Source organism: Lagenorhynchus albirostris, chromosome 10 (assembly GCF_949774975.1).
Source record: "Lagenorhynchus albirostris chromosome 10, mLagAlb1.1, whole genome shotgun sequence".
Lineage (NCBI taxonomy): Eukaryota > Metazoa > Chordata > Mammalia > Artiodactyla > Delphinidae > Lagenorhynchus > Lagenorhynchus albirostris.
In genome coordinates, this window is record NC_083104.1 from 48,795,123 (window position 1) to 48,813,697 (window position 18,575).

The 18,575-nt window shown below is 42.7% G+C and overlaps 1 protein-coding gene across 18 annotated transcripts in view; it reads right to left on the minus strand.

Moving 5' to 3' along the window:
- Positions 1-18,575, minus strand: part of LRRFIP2 (LRR binding FLII interacting protein 2) — a 119,533-nt gene that overhangs the window by 1,858 nt on the left and 99,100 nt on the right. For 15 of the 18 annotated variants that reach the window (XR_009542894.1, XM_060162379.1, XM_060162393.1 and 12 more), the window contains 6 exons: positions 11,280-11,381; positions 10,869-11,001; positions 8,625-8,674; positions 3,577-3,697; positions 929-1,008; positions 256-360 (listed from right to left, as the gene is read on the minus strand). Coding sequence is in view for 17 of the 18 variants with exons in the window: in XM_060162379.1 (XP_060018362.1) it covers positions 256-360; positions 929-1,008; positions 3,577-3,697; positions 8,625-8,674; positions 10,869-11,001; positions 11,280-11,381 (591 nt within the window). In the remaining variant the exon portion in view is untranslated. The remainder of the gene's footprint in view (positions 1-255; positions 361-928; positions 1,009-3,576; positions 3,698-8,624; positions 8,675-10,868; positions 11,002-11,279; positions 11,382-18,575) is intronic. The other 3 variants (XM_060162395.1, XM_060162394.1, XM_060162386.1) reach the window with 1 other exon arrangement.

Here is an 18,575-nt window from a genome sequence, read left to right on the forward strand (position 1 = left end):
CATAGAGAAGCTGGAGAAGCAGACCTCATCTAAACAAAAATAAAAACTCTCCTTTTTCTTATTACCTAACTGACCAAAACATAAAAGTAAATGGCAGTCACTGTGTAGGTCAGAAACCAACACAGAACAGTGATTCCACTGCTGTTTCACTAAGATTGGAGTCAGGATTAAATTCCTTATGCAGCAAAGAATTTATCTCCAAAGGATTTTTTCTTTTTAGGAAAGTATTCCAAGAAGCATAATAAAAGCAAGTACCTCTCGTTGTAGCTTCCTCTTTTCTGCTTTCAGTTCATCCTCGACTTTCTCCGCATTCTCAGCAGCGGTTTTATATCTCAGCACCTGCCCCTCCAGGCGGCTGATCTGTAAATATGAGAACACAGGCCTCTGGTGCTGGCACTAGGAACCACCACTTTTTTGCAGCCAAGATGGAAATACAATGTCATGACAGATTCCAAGAATCTAACACTAACAAGTCCCCTCAGGGGGAGTCAGAGGTCCTTTCAGAACTCGACTGCTATTTATACATCTAGAACTGTCCCTAGAGAGGATGACAGCTGTAGTGTCATAATAGGGCCAATTTCCCACGTTAAGTTTTACGACAACCATATTGTTTAAAAGCCATAGTAACATCGCAGGAGGAGACTCCCCGATAGACTTTCTGAAATATACAATAAGGGATTATGTTATAAACTACAATCTTCTTGAAGGCTCTTGAAATAGCTACAAGAAACAGAATTATAGCTTCAGTCTCATTCATTCATAGAAAAGGCTGAAATGCCCTATCAGGTGTTCTCCGCTGGCTTTTCCACTTTAGAGCTTTTATAGAGATTCAACTGCAAAGGCAGCTCAAAAAACCTAGGCATTCATGGGGTTAATCACTGAGATGCAGGAAGCAGATGTGTTGGTACCGTACACAAGAAGGACTTACACTTTGCTCCAAGGTGGTTATATCCTGTTCTGCTTTTGAAAGCTTAAACTTGTACTCACTAATTTGTCTGTTGGCATCTCCTAGAACAGAAGAGAATAATAAACCATCTCACAGAGGTGAAGGTGTGAACGTGAGGCAGTGAGGCCCCCTGCAGTACAGGAGAGGACTGTGCAGAGGAAGAAGACAAAACAAACACACATGCACACAGGCAACTGCGGTATCTCCTGCAGCACAGGTTCTGGTGCATCTATGCTATGAGAAGCTCTAGCACTTGTGTTGCAACAGCATTTTAGAAGAAAATTCTCTCTTCACACCATGATGTGTGCAGGTAGAGGTTGAAGCAAGGAGCCCTGTCAGTGCAGCAGGGCCCCTGCCAACCTTACCTGCAGCCCCAGGGCCCAGGGAGCCTCTGTGCCCACGGGACCAGGCCCCCCCCCCGCTCCAGTTTCCCTGCCCCCAGCCCTACACCTTCCCATCTCCCCAGGTATCCTGCTCCCCCCCACAGCCCAAGTGCCCTTTTCTCCCCACCTCTGATCTAAGTCTAACCAACCTTTAAGGTCCTGCTCAAGGTCCTGCTGAATTTTCACCTCCTTCATGACTCTCCTTAGTTAACTCGAGCTTCTCCTTCCTTTGTTGCATTTTTTTGGACTCTCTTTTATGACATCATGCTTTCCTAACATTATATAGATATGTAAGGACAGGGGCCCTGTTTTGGCTTCTTGAATCTACCTCTGTTTCTAGCCAAGTGCTTTGCACGTAATGTACGCTTAATATTTACTGAAAATAAATGCTTTTCAGTAATATGTTGTGATAATGTGTTAAGGATAGAGCTATAAATCATTAGCTGTATATCTGACCTAAGAAGCAAACCATTTAAAATGAGAAGCTTAGAAATGCTGGGGGAGAAAAATTCCAGCAATCCAAATTTAACAAAAATCACTCTGAACTAATTACATTGTAATAGGAATCATAAGGTTTGCAGGAGATAAACCAAATCTATCCTACTTAAGAACTTTTCTACTTTTCCATAAAACTAAGGTTAAAACTACCTACATAATCTTTAATGCAAAAGGTTTTTCTAATTGGATAATTACTGTCACCCTAAAATTAATGTGGTTATAAAAGCCTCTCCCCAAAAGCCATCTCTGGTAGCGAAAGAGAACTACTCCCATTTCTGGGCCTAAAACTGAAGCTTTAGGATACTGTTTTTTAATTCTTAACTCCAGCAACTTATTATCAAAATGTGCTGCTTCCTTCTCACCAAACCACTCATTCCTTCCTGTTTTCAAAAGTATAAATCCCTGGTCTCAGCCATTTATTTCATGTGTGTTCTGAAATTCCATCCCCAAACACCATGCTTACAGACAAGGCAGCTGTCCAGAACTGAGAGTCACCAGGTTCCTGTCCCGGCCTCCGGTGCAGGGGAGCTGCCTGCTTCTGTCGCTACATGCCAGGCCCGGCCCAGCCCAGCCCAGCCCTGCCTGGCCCTGCTCTGCTCACCTGGGTCACAGCCCCACCCCGGTCACTTGCCCTGCTTGCCACAGACGCCAGCTCTGTCGTGGTGCCTGCTCTGGGAAGATGTCACACATCAATGCACACCCATTCCTCCTCAATATGATTCCTTTTGAATTTGCTGTTTTAGGTCAAACTCTTACAAATCTGTGCACTGCCCTCTTTCTAAGACTGTTGGCGGCCACTGGACTGTTTTGGTCACTATCACAACCTCCTAACTAGTCAACTTACCTTTTGTTATGCCCATCTTTTCATCTACCCTCCACTCCAAATCGGTATTTCTAGAACAAAATATTTGAACTATATCACAAGGGTTCCAACTGATATCCAATAGAGGAAATGATACTAACCTCAAAAGTTAATAGTAATAAGTTAGTTTTAATAAGCCTGGTTCAAAAAGCTTGTCTATTTGCCCTAACTCAGAATATTTAGATAAAAGGGCCATGGAATAACCACTATTTTAAAATAAGTTATCAGAAAAGCCTTATTCAAATTGGAAAAATAAGTGTCTCCCCTGTGTGATTATACATTATCTAACTGTATATGAATGGCTGCTAAAATCTCCCCGCTGTGGGGATTACTCTGAATACCGTAGGCACTTTAAAATAATATGGGGTCAAAAGTAGAAAGGCAGAACAACTGAAATAATTTGGGTAAACTGAGTAGGCTTACTTTGTGGCCTTGGTTTAAATTCCATCTAATAAAGATTAATTTGGGTTAACAAGACTACTTCTGGGAAAATTCTGAAACTACTCCAGAGTAGTGTGAGTTAGTTCCAAATATATTCCCCTCCAGTTATCTAAGATAAATTCCATAGAAAAACATGTCATTAGGAAGGGTGCTTACAGATGACCCGGGGATGTGGAAAAGGATAGTGTCATGATGTCACTATTTGCAAAATGTTCTAGAAATCACTTTGCCAGGAAGCGGGGAGAGCATTACCTCTCAGGCCTTGTCACCCCAGGAAGCACACAGCCTAGTAGAAACCTCTTCAGTTCCATGACTGACCAGGATGGCTTTTCTAGTCCAGCTGAGAACTAACCAGTCTTCAGAACTGCAGGCTCTAACAGCCTGCTCACAACCACGTCCCGGACACAGCCCCACGCGGGTCAGTGGCGGCCCGGCCCCAGCCTTACTCTGCATTTCGATGAGCTGCAGGTCCGAGCCATTCTGCAGTCCCGCCAGGTCACCTGCTGTGCCATCGTTCCTGGAGCACTTCTGCTGTTCCTCCTCCAACTGCAGCTTCAGTTTTCTAATCTGAAGAGGAAGTAAAGGCTTATGCGTGAGATCCAGTCTCTCAAATGAAACAGATGCTTGGCCTGGTGTCCACATCTTAGAATAAGGCCACAAATCATTCATTCAGAAACTGTTTCCTGGAGTGCCTGCCATGGGGCACGCTGTGCTCAGGTGCTGGAGATCAGCTACGAGCTAATTATCAAAAGGAGCAAGCTCCAGGACCAGGTGTCCCAGTTAAAACAGCCATATTTTATTGTTTGTGCAGGTCTGTGGAAAAGTACATCTTAGGAGTTCCTTTTTGTTATTTTTTATTAAAAATGGAAAATTCATGGGCAGTTAGAGGTTTCTTGTTTAGAGTTAGGTTAAATATTCTTATTTAGAAAAACTGTATACAGAAATAATTGGAAATATATTTTTGAGTTCAGTTACATAATATACCTTATTTTACCCAAAATAAAGGACATTCATAGCAGCTTATTCATTAATAGCCCCAAACAAGAAACAACTGAAATGTCCATCAAGAGAAGGATAAGTAAATTGCGGTCGATTTATACAATGGAATTACTACTCAGCCAAAGAAGGGAACATACTACTAATACGTGCAGCAACAAGGTGAATCTCAAACTGAGTATATGCTGCGTGAAAAACTCCAGAAAATGCAAACTGAAGGGACAAAAAGCAGGTCAGTGGTTGCCTGGAGAGAGGGAGGGAGGTGGGAGGGGAAGGAAGGTTTACAAAGGGACACAGGAACTTTGGCGAAGTTATGGATATTTTCACCATCTTGATAGTGGTGATGGTTTCACAGGTATTGCTGTGAATTAAACTGTCCCCCCAAATTCGTATTTTGCAGTCCTAAGCCCCAGTACCTCAGAATGTGACCTTATTTGGAAACAGTCACGGCAGAGGCACTTAGTTGAGATGAAGTTACACTGGAATAGGGTGGGCCCCTAGTCCCCTAGTCCAATATGACTGGTGTCCTTATAAGAAGAATGCCACATGAAGAGACAGACAGGCACAGAGGGAAGATGTGCTAAGACAGAGAATGTCATCTACAAGCCAAGGGACCCCAAAGATGGGCAGCAAAATGCCAGAAGCTAGAAGAGAGGCCTGGAACTGACTTCCCGTCACAGGCCTCAGAAGGAACCCACACTGTTGACACAGAGCTTCTCACCTCCAGACTGTGAGGTGAGAGGACATTCTGTTATTCTACGCCACCCGGTTTGTGGTGTTTTGTTATGGCGGCCCTTGGAAACTAATATAGGTATGTACATCTGTACACTTTAAGTATGTGCAGCTTACTTTATGCCAGTTATAACCTAATAAAGGTTTTTTTTTAATTTACAAAATAAACTAAAAAATAAAATTAGGAGGGACTTTGGGTTGGGAGAAAAGAAGGCCCAGGTGGAGACAAGAGTCTCACATGTGAAAAATAAGATTAGACGGACAGAAATGAACTACATGCTGAGGCCTCTGGTCCACCCTCAGTTCCCAAACTGCACACCCAGCTAGGACTGTAGCTCAGGCACAGGACGGGATCTCTCTCTTTAGAACTCTCTGACTAGCCTAAAATAAAAGACCAACATAACCACACCTAAGGTTCCCAATAAGACACCCAGCCACGTCAGGCTTCACAGAAACTTGGACGAGCCCTACCCACAAGCTCAGAGCTGCCCACCAGCTTTTTAGTCCTCTACTTTTAAACTGAAGACCAACTAAATGTACATAAAAGAACATCTGGAAGGAAACAAACTATGCAGATAGAAAAAAAGAATCAGGAAGCAAACCAACCAGCCTATCAATACCCTCTGAGATAAGGGAAAATATCTGCATCCTTGAAATGACTGCAGAAATAGAAACTCAATAAAAATGAGGAGATAACGGTGAGAATATCTTTTAGAAAGCAGAACAAATGAGACGAAAAGGGATGGAAAAACAGGAGAGAAACATTATCTGTCCCGAGGTCTGATCCCCCTCGCCACCCCCAAATCAAATCAAAGTCGTGTTTCTCCAAATGCCGACAACTCTTAGCATCAGAGATCCAGGAAGGAGCACAAATCAGAGCAAGTCTGCCTTCTCCTACAGCGGGCCACCTCCGGACCAAGACCAAGCGTCCCCACGCCTCCTGCGTCCTTCATCATCAGGGGTCAAAGGTGAGTCTGCGTGCTCAGAGTTCCAGGTGGCTTCCCCAGCTGTCCTCGGCTCCATCCACAGGGGTCAAAGGGAAAGCTCAGCACTCGGACCAGGTCTGCCCCTCCCCTGATGGAGAAAGGGTGAGCTCGGCACTGGGACTAAATCTGTGCTTCCCAGACAACTCTGACCTTTCAACCATGACATCACTATCTGCCTCGGGCCAACCGGGACTAATCTCATCATCCCCATCATTCCTGTTCAATCATTCCTGTTCAATGTCCATCTCGAAAAGGCTTGTCGTCTCTTTTCCTGCACTCCTTCCCAAAAGGCCCGGTACAAGCCCTACTCTGTCTTCATCTCCTAACCTTTCCCAAAGCCTGACACTCTTGCACTGCACCCTCTGGACTATCCTCCACCCTCTCTGTGCATCCCCATTACCCCATCGGTGCTCTAATAGAGACCTGCCCTCCCCTGAGGGGCCTGCTTCCTCTGCAGCCTGACTGTCCTTTCAGCCCACCTCTCCCTGAGCCTGAGAATGGATCAGGTGTCTTCTTGCGTTCCTTGCTGTCACAAACTCTTCTCCCTCTAGCCTCCCTGAATTCCTAATGCAGTTCCTAATCGCATCGCTTCAGATTATAAGTACTAACCCCACTTCATCATTGCCATCTCCCCACTCTTTCGTCACCATTTTAGCTCCTAACTCACATGATCTCCAGGCTACTCCTGCATTAATTGTTGGCAAATTCAAAATACATCTAAGTGTGATCTCTCCTACAACGGATCTCTAGTTTCTGGAGCAAGGATCTTGCCATGTATCCCACCTTGCCCTCAGCCTCTCACTCCCACCGTCATATACTAGATTTCACCACTAGACAACAGCAGTCCCTACTGAATTCAGTTCCATGTATCTTCTCTCTAACCACTACTCTTGATCTTTCCAGCTCATTCCCTCTGGACCCAACTCCAAAAATCCTTCAACCCCACTGGCACCTATAGTCCACTGTTTCCATCTTCTCTCTGCTGTGCCTTGATATCTTCCTGGATTTCCCTCAAACCTCCTTACCCAGTTTAATCTCCAGGTCCGTCGTCATCACTCTCTCGCACAAGCCCTCACCTCCTCTGCCCTATTATGCTCACCTGGTAAAAGCTCTCTACCCGCTCCATGCCTATGTATCTATGCAGCTACATGTGCCTGGAGAAGCACACACAATAAATGCATTCACGCAAAACCCCAAACCACATCACTGAAATCTGAGAACCCGAGGGAGAAAGGAGAGTATGGTACAAGCTGCCAGAGAGGGAAAAACGGGTCATAGACAAAAGATCAAAATGTCCTTGAAATTCTCAATAGCCGTGCAGGAGGCCAGAAGACAACGAAGCAATTTATTAAAAAAAAAAAAAAAAGTTCTGAAGAACCTAGGGCCAGGATAGGAATAAAGATGCAGATGTAGAGAATGGACTTGGGTACACGGGGAGGGGGAAGGGTAAGCTGGGACGAAGTAAGAGAGTGGCATGGACATATATACACTACCCAATGTAAAACAGATAGCTAGTGGGAAGCAGCCGCATAGCACAGGGAGATCAGCTCAGTGCTTTGTGACCACCTAGAGGGGTGGAATAAGGGAGGGTGGGAGGGAGACACAAGAGGGAGGACATATGGGGACATATGTATATGTATAGCTGATTCACTTTGTTATAAAGCAGAAACTAACACACCATTGTAAAGCAATTATACTCCAATAAAGAAGTTAAAAAAAAAAGAATGAAAATGATTACAATGAGGAATTCTATACCCCCATCAAACTGTTAATCAAGTAAGAGGACAAAATGAAGACATTTCAGTCCTGCAAAGTTAAGAAAAATTTACAGCCCCAAAACTCTTTCCTCAGGAAGCTACTGGGGGTTGTACCAGAATAAGAGAATGGACACAGAAGGAGGGAGGCATAAGATGCTGCTCCAGCCTGAAGCACAGGCAAAGGAAACTCTAGATGATGGTGAAAGGTGGTCACGTCTCTGTCCCGGGGGAGCAAGCCTCTAAGTTCACAAGGGGCGAGTCAGATGCACCAAGAACCAAAAGAGATGGAACTGAGGGAATACCTGATGCATCTGAAAACACCAAGACTGGACTGAAACGACTATTGGAGAGTCTGCAGCTAGATTAGTAACAAATACATAGGAAACCAAGCAAATGACAAGAAAAACCACAATACTAACTTCAGGCGAACTAAGGAGTTGTGAAGGAGATGAATCCTAGAATGTTCCATGGCTCCACTGTGAGCAGTGTTTACAGAGTCCTGATAACGTAAACAGACTGGAATCTCACTGCTCCTTTATTAGGAGGATGTGGGAATGGAAAGTATACATGCGTGTGGTAGGGAGAGGGGATGAAGGAAAGATAAATCCTTACGTCCCATAGAGGGATGTCAACAGAGTAGCCTTAAACAGAACAATCAAGAAGCAACATAAGCATGTTATATAGAAGCATACAAGGGCAGTACACACCACAAGAATCAGCTAAAGGAAGCAAAAGGGATGGTTGGGGCTGGAGGTGGGGAGAGGGCAGGGCAGGGCACTTCTGTCTTCAGAACAGGCTTTTAAAACTATTTGACTCCTTAAACTTCGTGTCCTTTAATTTTTTTTTTAAAGAACAGGAGACAACAAAGATGAATTATCTTTTTATCCTTCAACTCTTACTTGAGTAATGATGTTTGAAACAAGCACATTTCTTTCTAGTGTACATTTTAGTTTGCTAACATTTTACCATATGATTTAGTCAGTTACAATTAACATCCCCTTCCAATGAGAAGAATACCTTTACCTGTGATAGTAGCTCTTCCTTTTCTCCAGCAAGTTTTCGTAGCCTTACATCTAAAACAAATGAAAAATTTGTAATGTTGTAGTACATAAACAATTTAAAATAATTCTTCAAATTCACAAACGGCAAACATCTGATAAACAGTTCATAGCTCTGAATATCAAGACATGAAGGCTTTAATGGTGAAAGGAAAAGTACTTAATTATTCAACACATATTTCCACACAACTGATATTTATCAGGGCACTAAATACAACATTTGCTCCCAAGAGCAGTGATTTTCCATCTGAAGACAAAATGAAGTACAAAGATCATTTCCTTGTTTCAAAAATTTCCAAGTTTTACCAGTAGATAGACAACTCAAAGCCAAGGGTACTCCCACAGGCTCTTAAGCCCTTAGCAGGAGAAAACAAACTATGGGAGAGAAGGCAGGGACTAAGAATGGGCCTGAGAGGGGTGCTAGAGCAAAGAAAACAGAGGAACACAATGATGGAAGAAGCAGAGGCCCACAAAGCTAGTTGGGGGAGGGAAGGGGACCAACTCTAAGATGTGTGCCGTCAAGAGCCATCTGAGGGGCTTCCCTGGTGGCGCAGTGGTTGAGAGTCTGCCTGCTAATGCGGGGGACATGGGTTCGAGCCCTGGTCTGGGAGGATACCACATGCCGCGGAGCAACTAGGCCCGTGCGCCACAACTACTGAGCCGGCGCGTCTGGAGCCTGTGCTCCGTGGCAGGAGGGGCTGCGATAGTGAGAGGCCCGCACATCGCGATGAAGAGTGGCCTCCGCTTGCCTCAACTAGAGAAAGCCCTCGCACAGAAACGAAGACCCAACACAGCAAAGATAAATTAACTAATTAATAAACTCCTACCCCCAACATCTTAAAAAGACAAACAAACCAAAAAAAAACCCCCAAGAGAGCCATTTGAGGCTTGGTAGCAGGACTGCTAGGGCTTGCTCCTGGCCGGAGGGGAGGGCTGCTTCTTCCCAACATGCATTAAAATAGGCCCCTTGGGGCTTCCCTGGTGGCGCAGTGGTTGAGAGTCCGCCTGCCGATGCAGGGGATGCGGGTTCGTGCCCCGGTCCGGGAGGATCCCACATGCCGCGGAGCGCCTGGGCCCGTGAGCCATGGCTGCTGAGGCTGCGTGTCCGGAGCCTGTGCTCCGCAACAGGAGGGGCCACAGCGGTGAGGGGCCCGTGTACCGCCAAAAAAAAAAAAAAAAAAAAGGCCCCTTGGACTGAGGGGACACCTACAGATGAGTTTTTTACAAAAGCACCTGACACCCAGCCAGCACTCCCCACAATCCACCAAGGTCATGGCCAAATGTTTCGGCACCTCCCATCAGGCAGAGAAAACCATCTGAGCTGCCCGTGGCTGTACACTCAGTCTATTCCCCACGGCAGCTCTCACTCACCTCGCCGGCATCCTCTGCTTTATCAAAGTTCTCGACAGTTACACTTCCAGAATTCTGTACGTTAGAGAATGTGCCCTTTAAAACGTTTTTTGGCTGCCCGCCCCCCTTTATATTATATCTATTCTTCTAGGAAACCTACATATATATGAAAATAAGACAAAGAAGAAAAAACGATCATTTTTTAATACAAAAGTGAGCTGATGATACAGTATCTACTTGTGCCATTCTTCTTCTCTAGAATAGGAATCTTAGTGGAGGCAATAGATGGGCATCTGAGTGGTTTCCTGAGACAGGTGTCATTAGGTTCTCAAGGGGTCAAATTTAAGAGGCTTAGCCCTTAAGAGGCTCAGAAGCCCTGCTCTGGAATAACACTCCTCTGATATCTTCTTGGTCGTCTGTTTGTTGCCTTAAGAAATGCAGTGGCAAAGAGCTACAGAATCCTGGCATGAGTAGCAGGACAGAAAACCAGATGCTCCAGGAAGAAGAAACTTACACGTACTCTGGAAGCTGCCGACCAGCCCACTGGTTCCCCCGGACGGATGTGCTGGATTATCTCTTTGCAGAAGGTTGTATTTAAGTGAAAAAGCAACATGTATACACCCACAGTGCTTCCAACCAGGGGCCTTACAGTTACACTTACTGCCTGTCAATGACCCCAATGCTGGTTTCCCAAGGTCAAGGATGTCTGAAGACAGCATGCCCAGATTTCTTCCCGTTAGGGATCTAGATAAGGCTCAGACAGACCTGGTGTGTTTTTGTTTTCCAAGAGAGAATGTGAACAAGCTGGAAGTCCAAGAGGACAGCATTAATCCAAGTCAATACAGTGGCGGTGTCTTACCCAGTGGCCCTTCTCCTGCCGACTCCAAGACCTGAGCGGCTTCCTGAGACACAACAGTGATGGCTCCGACCACTGGCTCCTGGTGGACGTCGCCGTTGGGAGTGCCGTCGGGGATGATGACTAAGCCATGTTTCTGCAGAGAGGAAGAAACCCACCATCACAAAAAACGGCCCCCAGGGAAGGAGGACATGGCAGTGAGGCGACTGACCCTGCGACAACACATGCCTGTCACGGGAACACCTGGTCAGCACTAGCTACATGGAATCTAGCTCTGCAGAGACAGGACTCACACCTACCAAATCTGGGCTGAGGAGTGAACACTGTGCTTTGTATTCAGGCTGGAAAGAGGACAGGACGGAAGGAAGGAGGAACAAAGCAGTGAGGGCCTGGCGCGCGGGGGAGCTCACGTACCTCTCCCGTCTCCACTGCTGCCTTCAGCTCGGCCAGCTCCTCTCTGAGCGAGTCCCGCTCACTCCTAAGGCAGCCAATGTATTCTTTCTGTTTCTCTAGAGCCTGGTTTAGACAGGGTAGCAAGAGAAAGAATGGCACAGAAAAAGAGCAAGTGAAAGGTAGCAGAGAAGTACCTAATTCAAATTCAAAAAAGATAAAGGCATAGGAGACAAGGAAGCATTAAAAGCTTTGGAAACAAGCAGTTAGATATGGGAGGAAATACACAGTTATACGGGTATCTATCTCCAGAAGAAAGTTTTAATAGTAAGTGGTTAATCGTGCATAAATTTGGCAAAACATGCTTATCACATCAGGCAAGAAAACAAATCTTTCTTTTTCAGTCATTTAGTAATACTAAAATAAAGTCTTCCTTACAAACCTCCTAAGTACGTTTGTTTGGTAGACCAAAAAACCCACGTTTCATGTTAAACTAAAGTATATTCAAGAATATACCTGATTTTTTAAAAAATAAAAATTAGTTCTGGAGGAAAACAACCAGTATATATACAAGGTATTTTAATTAAACACTGGCCGTAGTAATAGTTCTCCAGGAGTATGGTAAAATATCCCTCAGATACCGCTTAATTAAAAATAGCTAATCTCAGGCTTCCCTGGTGGCACAGTGGTTGAGAGTCCGCCTGCCGATGCAGGGGACACGGGTTCGTGCCCTGGTCTGGGAAGATCCCACATGCCGCGGAGCGGCTGGGCCCGTGAGCCATTGCCGCTGAGCCTGCGCGTCCAGAGCCTGTGCTCCGCAACGGGAGAGGCCACAACAGTGAGAGGCCCGTGTACCGCAAAAAAAAAAAAAAAAAAAAAGCTAATCTCCCCCCCCAAAATTCTCAAGGATCTGTTTTTGTTAATTTAATTAACAAAATAATAACTAAGGGTTATTTGGTTTTCTGATATACCTTCAAAATGTGAAAAACCAAAAAAAAATACTGACAAAATAAATATAGTCCACCTATGGCAGGTAGCAGAATATGGGTTTGGAAACAGGACGTTGAGTCCTGGCACCTATTAACTGACCTATGCCTCAGTTTCCTCACTGGAAAAGGGGATAAATAACAGCAGCATCCTACAGGCACAGGCTGAAAGGAGTACTCAGTGTCAAGCACCCTGCCTGCAGTGTGTAAGATGCAAGCAAGGCTCAGGAAAAGCCAGACTGGGTTCCATTTTTCCCACCATTGCCTAAATCTCACACTGTCAAGAGCTCAGGACAGTGGTGCAGAAGCAGGAACACACGTTTGGTCAACAATGACATACTGTTACTCTGTGTAATAAAATACCCCATACTTCAGAACCCACCCAGGATAAGCAGTCTGTGCAGGTATCTGACAGCTGCGCTATTTGAAAAAGCCTTTCTCTGCACATTTGTTCCTATATTTAATGTTTTCTACCAGCATTCCCATTAATCTAAGAAGTTAAACTACAACAGGTAACTTTCCTCTTGGTTTACAGAGTTTAGAAGTGGGCTAACTGCTTTGTTACTGACTGCTGAATAGCTGGACAACTTTTTAAATCATTATAATCCTATTTTCCAACCAATAAGTAAATAATGGATGATAGCAACTGTCATTTGTGCTCCAGGTGTTAAATATACATATAATTTCTCTCATATATTTTTAACTTAATTTCTCCCTTATATACCCTGTACTTTCCTTATGCCCATTTCACAGATCAGAAAACTGAGGTTCAGAGAGGCTACGTTTTCACCCAAAGTCACAGTAACTGGTAAAGCCAGAAAATGAATCCAGTTCTTTTTGGTTCCAAAGCCCTTGCGTACTCTTTATCTATCGTCGCCCCATGAAGGCCACAATTATGTTCCCTTATTGTCATCCCAGATAGTACTGGAAAAGTAGTTCACAGGGCAAGTCCTATTCCTTACCTGCCCAAACTGCAACATGAACATCTAACTTCCTGTCAACAATTTACATTCATACTGTGTCTACAGTCTGTGTGTAAGTTAACAATCTGCGTTTCTAGCACCATAAGGCATTTACTCTACCACTCCAAGCTAGTATTAACACTCCATTACATTACTAGCAAGTGTAACATTAGGACAGCAAAGCCCAAGCAATACTCTCCCATCTACTGACAGCCACTCTCATCTCTGCTGCGTTGGCTATTTTGGGTTATGGTATCTGTGTACATAGTCGTGCCATGCGTCACCACACGTAACTGGGTCAGCAACCACTGTCACAACATGCTCTGTAGAAACACCACTGGAGATAAAAGACCCGTTAGGAACAGACCAATTTGAAACCCAGAATTCTATCAAATGCTAGTACATGCCATTTGCTCCTCTTCCCAATCTAATAGCAGATTTTATCTTTACTTTTGGACTTTTAAATTTCATCTTCCCATAATTATGGATGGGAAAATAAAATACATCCTGCAAATCCTTCCATTTCACCACAAAGTTTGAGGACTACTGAAGTACCTTATAATTGGACCAAATGTATTCACACTGGATCTGAAATCCTCTGTATTACCTGACCATATAATCACTACCCTTGTGTTTGTATTCCATAATTGTTCCTAGAGATTTTTTTTTTTAGGGTAGAAAGTACATGCTTGTGGAGATCTAAGTAATTCTTTACCCCTGACCTAACCTCAAATTCTAGTGTCAAGAAGCCTAAAGGCTGAACTTTTGGACAACAGGTTATAATTACATACAGGCACAAATATCTTTAGTCAGAATGGGAGTGAGCCTTGTTCTGGGCTATAGGGATATACAAGCCCTTCATATGTATTGATTATACGCATGACCACTGGGTGCTCAGAACTACACTAGAGGTACGACCACGAGGATCAATGAAAGAACTAAAGAAAACTGAACTTTAATATGAGAATAATGGCCATGTTCCTTCATGGAGTTACTAAATTTAAATCTTGATAATGAAGCTCCTAGAGACAAGTGATATATTAGGTAGTCACAGATCATATGTAAAAATGTGTCTTCTAAAAGTCAAGGGAGGACCACCTCACACACATTAGGATGGCTACTATCAAAAAAAAAAAAAAAGAAAGAAAAAAAGAGGAAACAAGCGTTGTCAAGGATGTAGAGAAACTTGAACCCTTGTACAGTGCTGGTGGAAAGATAAAATGGTGCAGCTGCTATGGAACACGGTATGGCTGTTCTTCAAAAAATTAAACATAGAATTACCATATAATATAGCAATTCCCCTCCTGGGTACATACCCAAAAGAAATCACCAAGAGAGTTTTGCAAACTCATGTTCACGGCAGCATTACTCACAATAGTAAAAAGGTGGAAGCAACCAAGCGTCCAGATGAACGGATAAACAAAATGCGGTACAAGCATACATTGGAATATTATTCATTCTTAAAAAGGAAGGACTTCTGACACATGCTACAACATGTCTGAACCCTGAGGATATATGCTAAGTGAAATAAGCTAGTCACAAAAAGACAAATACTGTATGATTCCACTTTATGAGGTACCAAGAGTAGTCAAATTCATAGAAATGAAAGTGGAAGGGTGGCTGCCAGGGGCTGGAGGAGGGGAAATTGGGGAGTTGCTATTTAATGGGCAGTTTCAGTTCTGCAAGATGCAAAGGTTTCTATGGATGGATGATGGTGAGGTAGCACAAGGATGTCAATGGACTTAATACCACCAAACTCTACATTTAAATTTAAATGGTCAATTTTCTGTTATTTTTTTGGACTTTACCACAATTAAAAAAATTTCTTTTAAGTCAAAGGAGGGACAAACTACTGATGCATGAAACAACTTGGATGAATCTTAAGGGGAATTATTCTGAGTGAAAAAAATGTAACTCCAAAGGGCTGCATACTGTATGATCCCATATACAACATTCTTAAGATGACAAAATTATAGCAATGGAGAACAGATTAGCAGTTGCCAGCACCTGGGATGGTGAAGGGGAGGCAGTAGATATGGCTGTAAAAGGGCAACAGGAGGGACCCCTTATGGTGATGAAAAGGTTCTGCATCTTGATTATATCAAGGTCAATACACTTGTTGTACTATAGTTTTACAAGATGTTACATTTTGGGAAAACTGGATAAAGGGCATACAAGATCTCTGTATTATTTCTTACAATTGCATGTGAACCTACAATGACCTCAAACATTTTTAAAAAGTTTAATTTAAAAAAAAAGCCTAGGGCTTCCCTGGTGGCGCAGTGGTTGAGAGTCTGCCTGCCGATGCAGGGGACACGGGTTTGTGCTCTGGTCCGGGAAGATCCCACATGCCGTGGAGCAGCTAGGCCCGTGAGCTGTCGCTGCTGAGCCTGCATGTCTGGAGAGACACGGGAGAGGCTCCACAACGGGAGAGGCCACAACAGTGAGAGGCCTGCGTACCGCAAAAAAAAAAAAAAAAAAAAAAAAAAAAAAGCCAAGTAGATAGCCTCATCCACCAAGGGCAGACAGCAGAAGAGAGAAGAACTACAATCCTGCAGCCTGTGGAACAAAAACCACATTCACAGAAAGGTAGACAAGATGAAAAGGCAGAGGACTATGTATCAGATGAAGGAGCAAGATAAACCCCCAGAAAAATAACTAAATGAAGTGGAGATAGGCAACCTTCCAGAAAAAGAATTCAGAATAATGATAGTGAAGGTGATCCAGGACCTTGGAAAAACAATGGAGGCAAAGATCGAGAAGATGCAAGAAATGTTTAACAAAGACCTAGAAGAATTAAAGAACAAACAGAGATGAGCAATACAATAACTGAAATGAAAACTACACTAGAAGGAATCAATAGCAGAATAACTGAGGGAGAAGAACGGATAAGTGACCTGGAAGACAGAATGGTGGAATTCACTGCTGCGGAACAGAATAAAGAAAAAAGAATGAAAAGAAATGAAGACAGCCAAAGAGACCTCTGGGACAACATTAAATGCAACAACATTCACATTATAGGGGTCCCAGAAGGAGAAGAGAGAGAGAAAGGACAAGAGAAAATATTTGAGGGGATTATAGTTGAAAACTTCCCTAACATGGGAAAGGAAATAGCCACCCAAGTCCAGGAAGCGCAGAGAGTCCCATACAGGATAAACCCAAGGAGAAACATGCCGAGACACATAGTAATCAAATTGGCAAGAATTAAAGACAAAGAAAAATTATTAAAAGCAGCAAGGGAAAAATGACAAATAACATACAAGGGAACTCCCATAAGGTTAACAGCTGATTTCTCAGCAGAAACTCTATAAGCCAAAAGGGAGTGGCATGATATACTTAAAGTGATCAAAGGGAAAAACCTACAACCAAGATTACTCTACCCAGCAAGGATCTCATTCAGATTCGATGGAGAAATCAAAAGCTTTACAGACAAGCAAAAGCTAAGAGAATTCAGCACCACCAAACCAGCTCTACAACAAATTCTAAAGGAACTTCTCTAAGTGGGAAACACAAGAGAAGAAAAGGACCTACAAAAACAAACCCAAAACAATTAAGGAAATGGTCATAGAAACATACATATTGATAACAACCTTAAATGTGAATGGATTAAATGTTCCAACCAAAAGACACAGGCTTGCTGAATGGATACAAAAACAAGACCCATATATATGCTGTCTACAAGAGACCCACTTCAGACCTAGGGACACATACAGACTGAAAGTGAGGGGATGGAAAAAGATATTCCATGCAAATGGAAATCAAAAGAAAGCTGGAGTAGCAATACTCATATCAGATAAAATAGACTTTAAAACGAAGAAACAAGGAAGGCCACTACCTAATGATCAAGAAATCAATCCAAGAAGAAGATATAACAATTATAAATATATATGCACCCAACATAGGAGCACCTCAATACATAAGGCAACTGTTAACAGCGATAAAAGAGGAAATCGACAGTAACACAATAATAGTGGGGGACTTTAACACCTCACTTACACCAATGGACAGATCATCCAAAATGAAAATAAATAAGGAAACACAAGCTTTAAATGATACAATAGACCAGACAGATTTAATTAATATTTATAAGAATTCCATCCAAAAACAGATTACACATTCTTCTCAAGTGAGCACAGAACATTCTCTAGGATAGATCACATCTTGGGTCACAAATCAAGCCTCAGTAAATTTAAGAAAACTGAAATCATATCAAGCATCTTTTCTGACGACAACGCTATGAGATTAGAAATGAATTACAGGGAAAAAAATGTAAAAAACACAAACACATGGAGGCTAAACAATACGTTACTAAATAACCAAGAGATGACTGAAGAAATCAAAGAGGAAATCAAAAAATACCTAGAGACAAATGACAATGAAAACATGATGATCCAAAACCTACAGGATGCAGCAAAAGCAGTTCTAAGAGGGAAGTTTATAGCTATACAATCCTACCTCAAGAAACAAGAAACATTTCAAATAAACGACCTAACTTTACACCTAAAGCAATTAGAGAAAGAAGAAAAAACAAAACCCAAAGTTAGCGGAAGGAAAGAAATCATAAAGATCAGAGCAGAAATAAATGAAATAGAAACAAAGAAAACAATAGCAAAGATCAATAAAACTAAAAGCTGGTTCTTTGAGAAGATAAACAAAATTGATAAGCCATTAGCCAGACTCATCAAGAAAAAGAGGGAGAGGACTGAAATTCATAAAATTAGAAATGAAAACGGAGAAGTTACGACACCACAGAAATACGAAGCATCCTAAGAGACTACTACAAGCAACTCTATGCCAATAAAATGGACAACCTGGAAGAAATGGACAAATTCTTAGAAAGGTATAACCTTCCAAGACTGAACCAGGAAGAAATAGAAAATATGAACAGACCAATCACAAGTAATGAAATTGAAACTGTGATTAAAAATCTTCCAACAAACAAAAGTCCAGGACCAGATGGCTTCACAGGTGAATTCTATCAAACATTTAGAGAAGAACTAACACCCATCCTTCTCAAACTCTTCCAAAAAATCGCGGAGGAAGGAACACTCCCTAACTCATTCTATGAGGCCACCATCACTGTGATACCAAAACCAGACAAAGATACTACAAAAAAAGAAAATTACAGACCAATATCACTGATGAATATAGATGCAAAAATCCTCAACAAAATACTAGCAAACAGAATCCAACAACACATTAAAAGGATCATACACCATGATCAAGTGGGACTTATCCCAGGGATGCAAGGATTCCTCAATATACACAAATCAATCAATCTGATACATCATATTAACAAACTGAAGAATAAAAACCATATGACCATCTCAATACATGCAGAAAACGTTTTTCACAAAATTCAACACCCATTT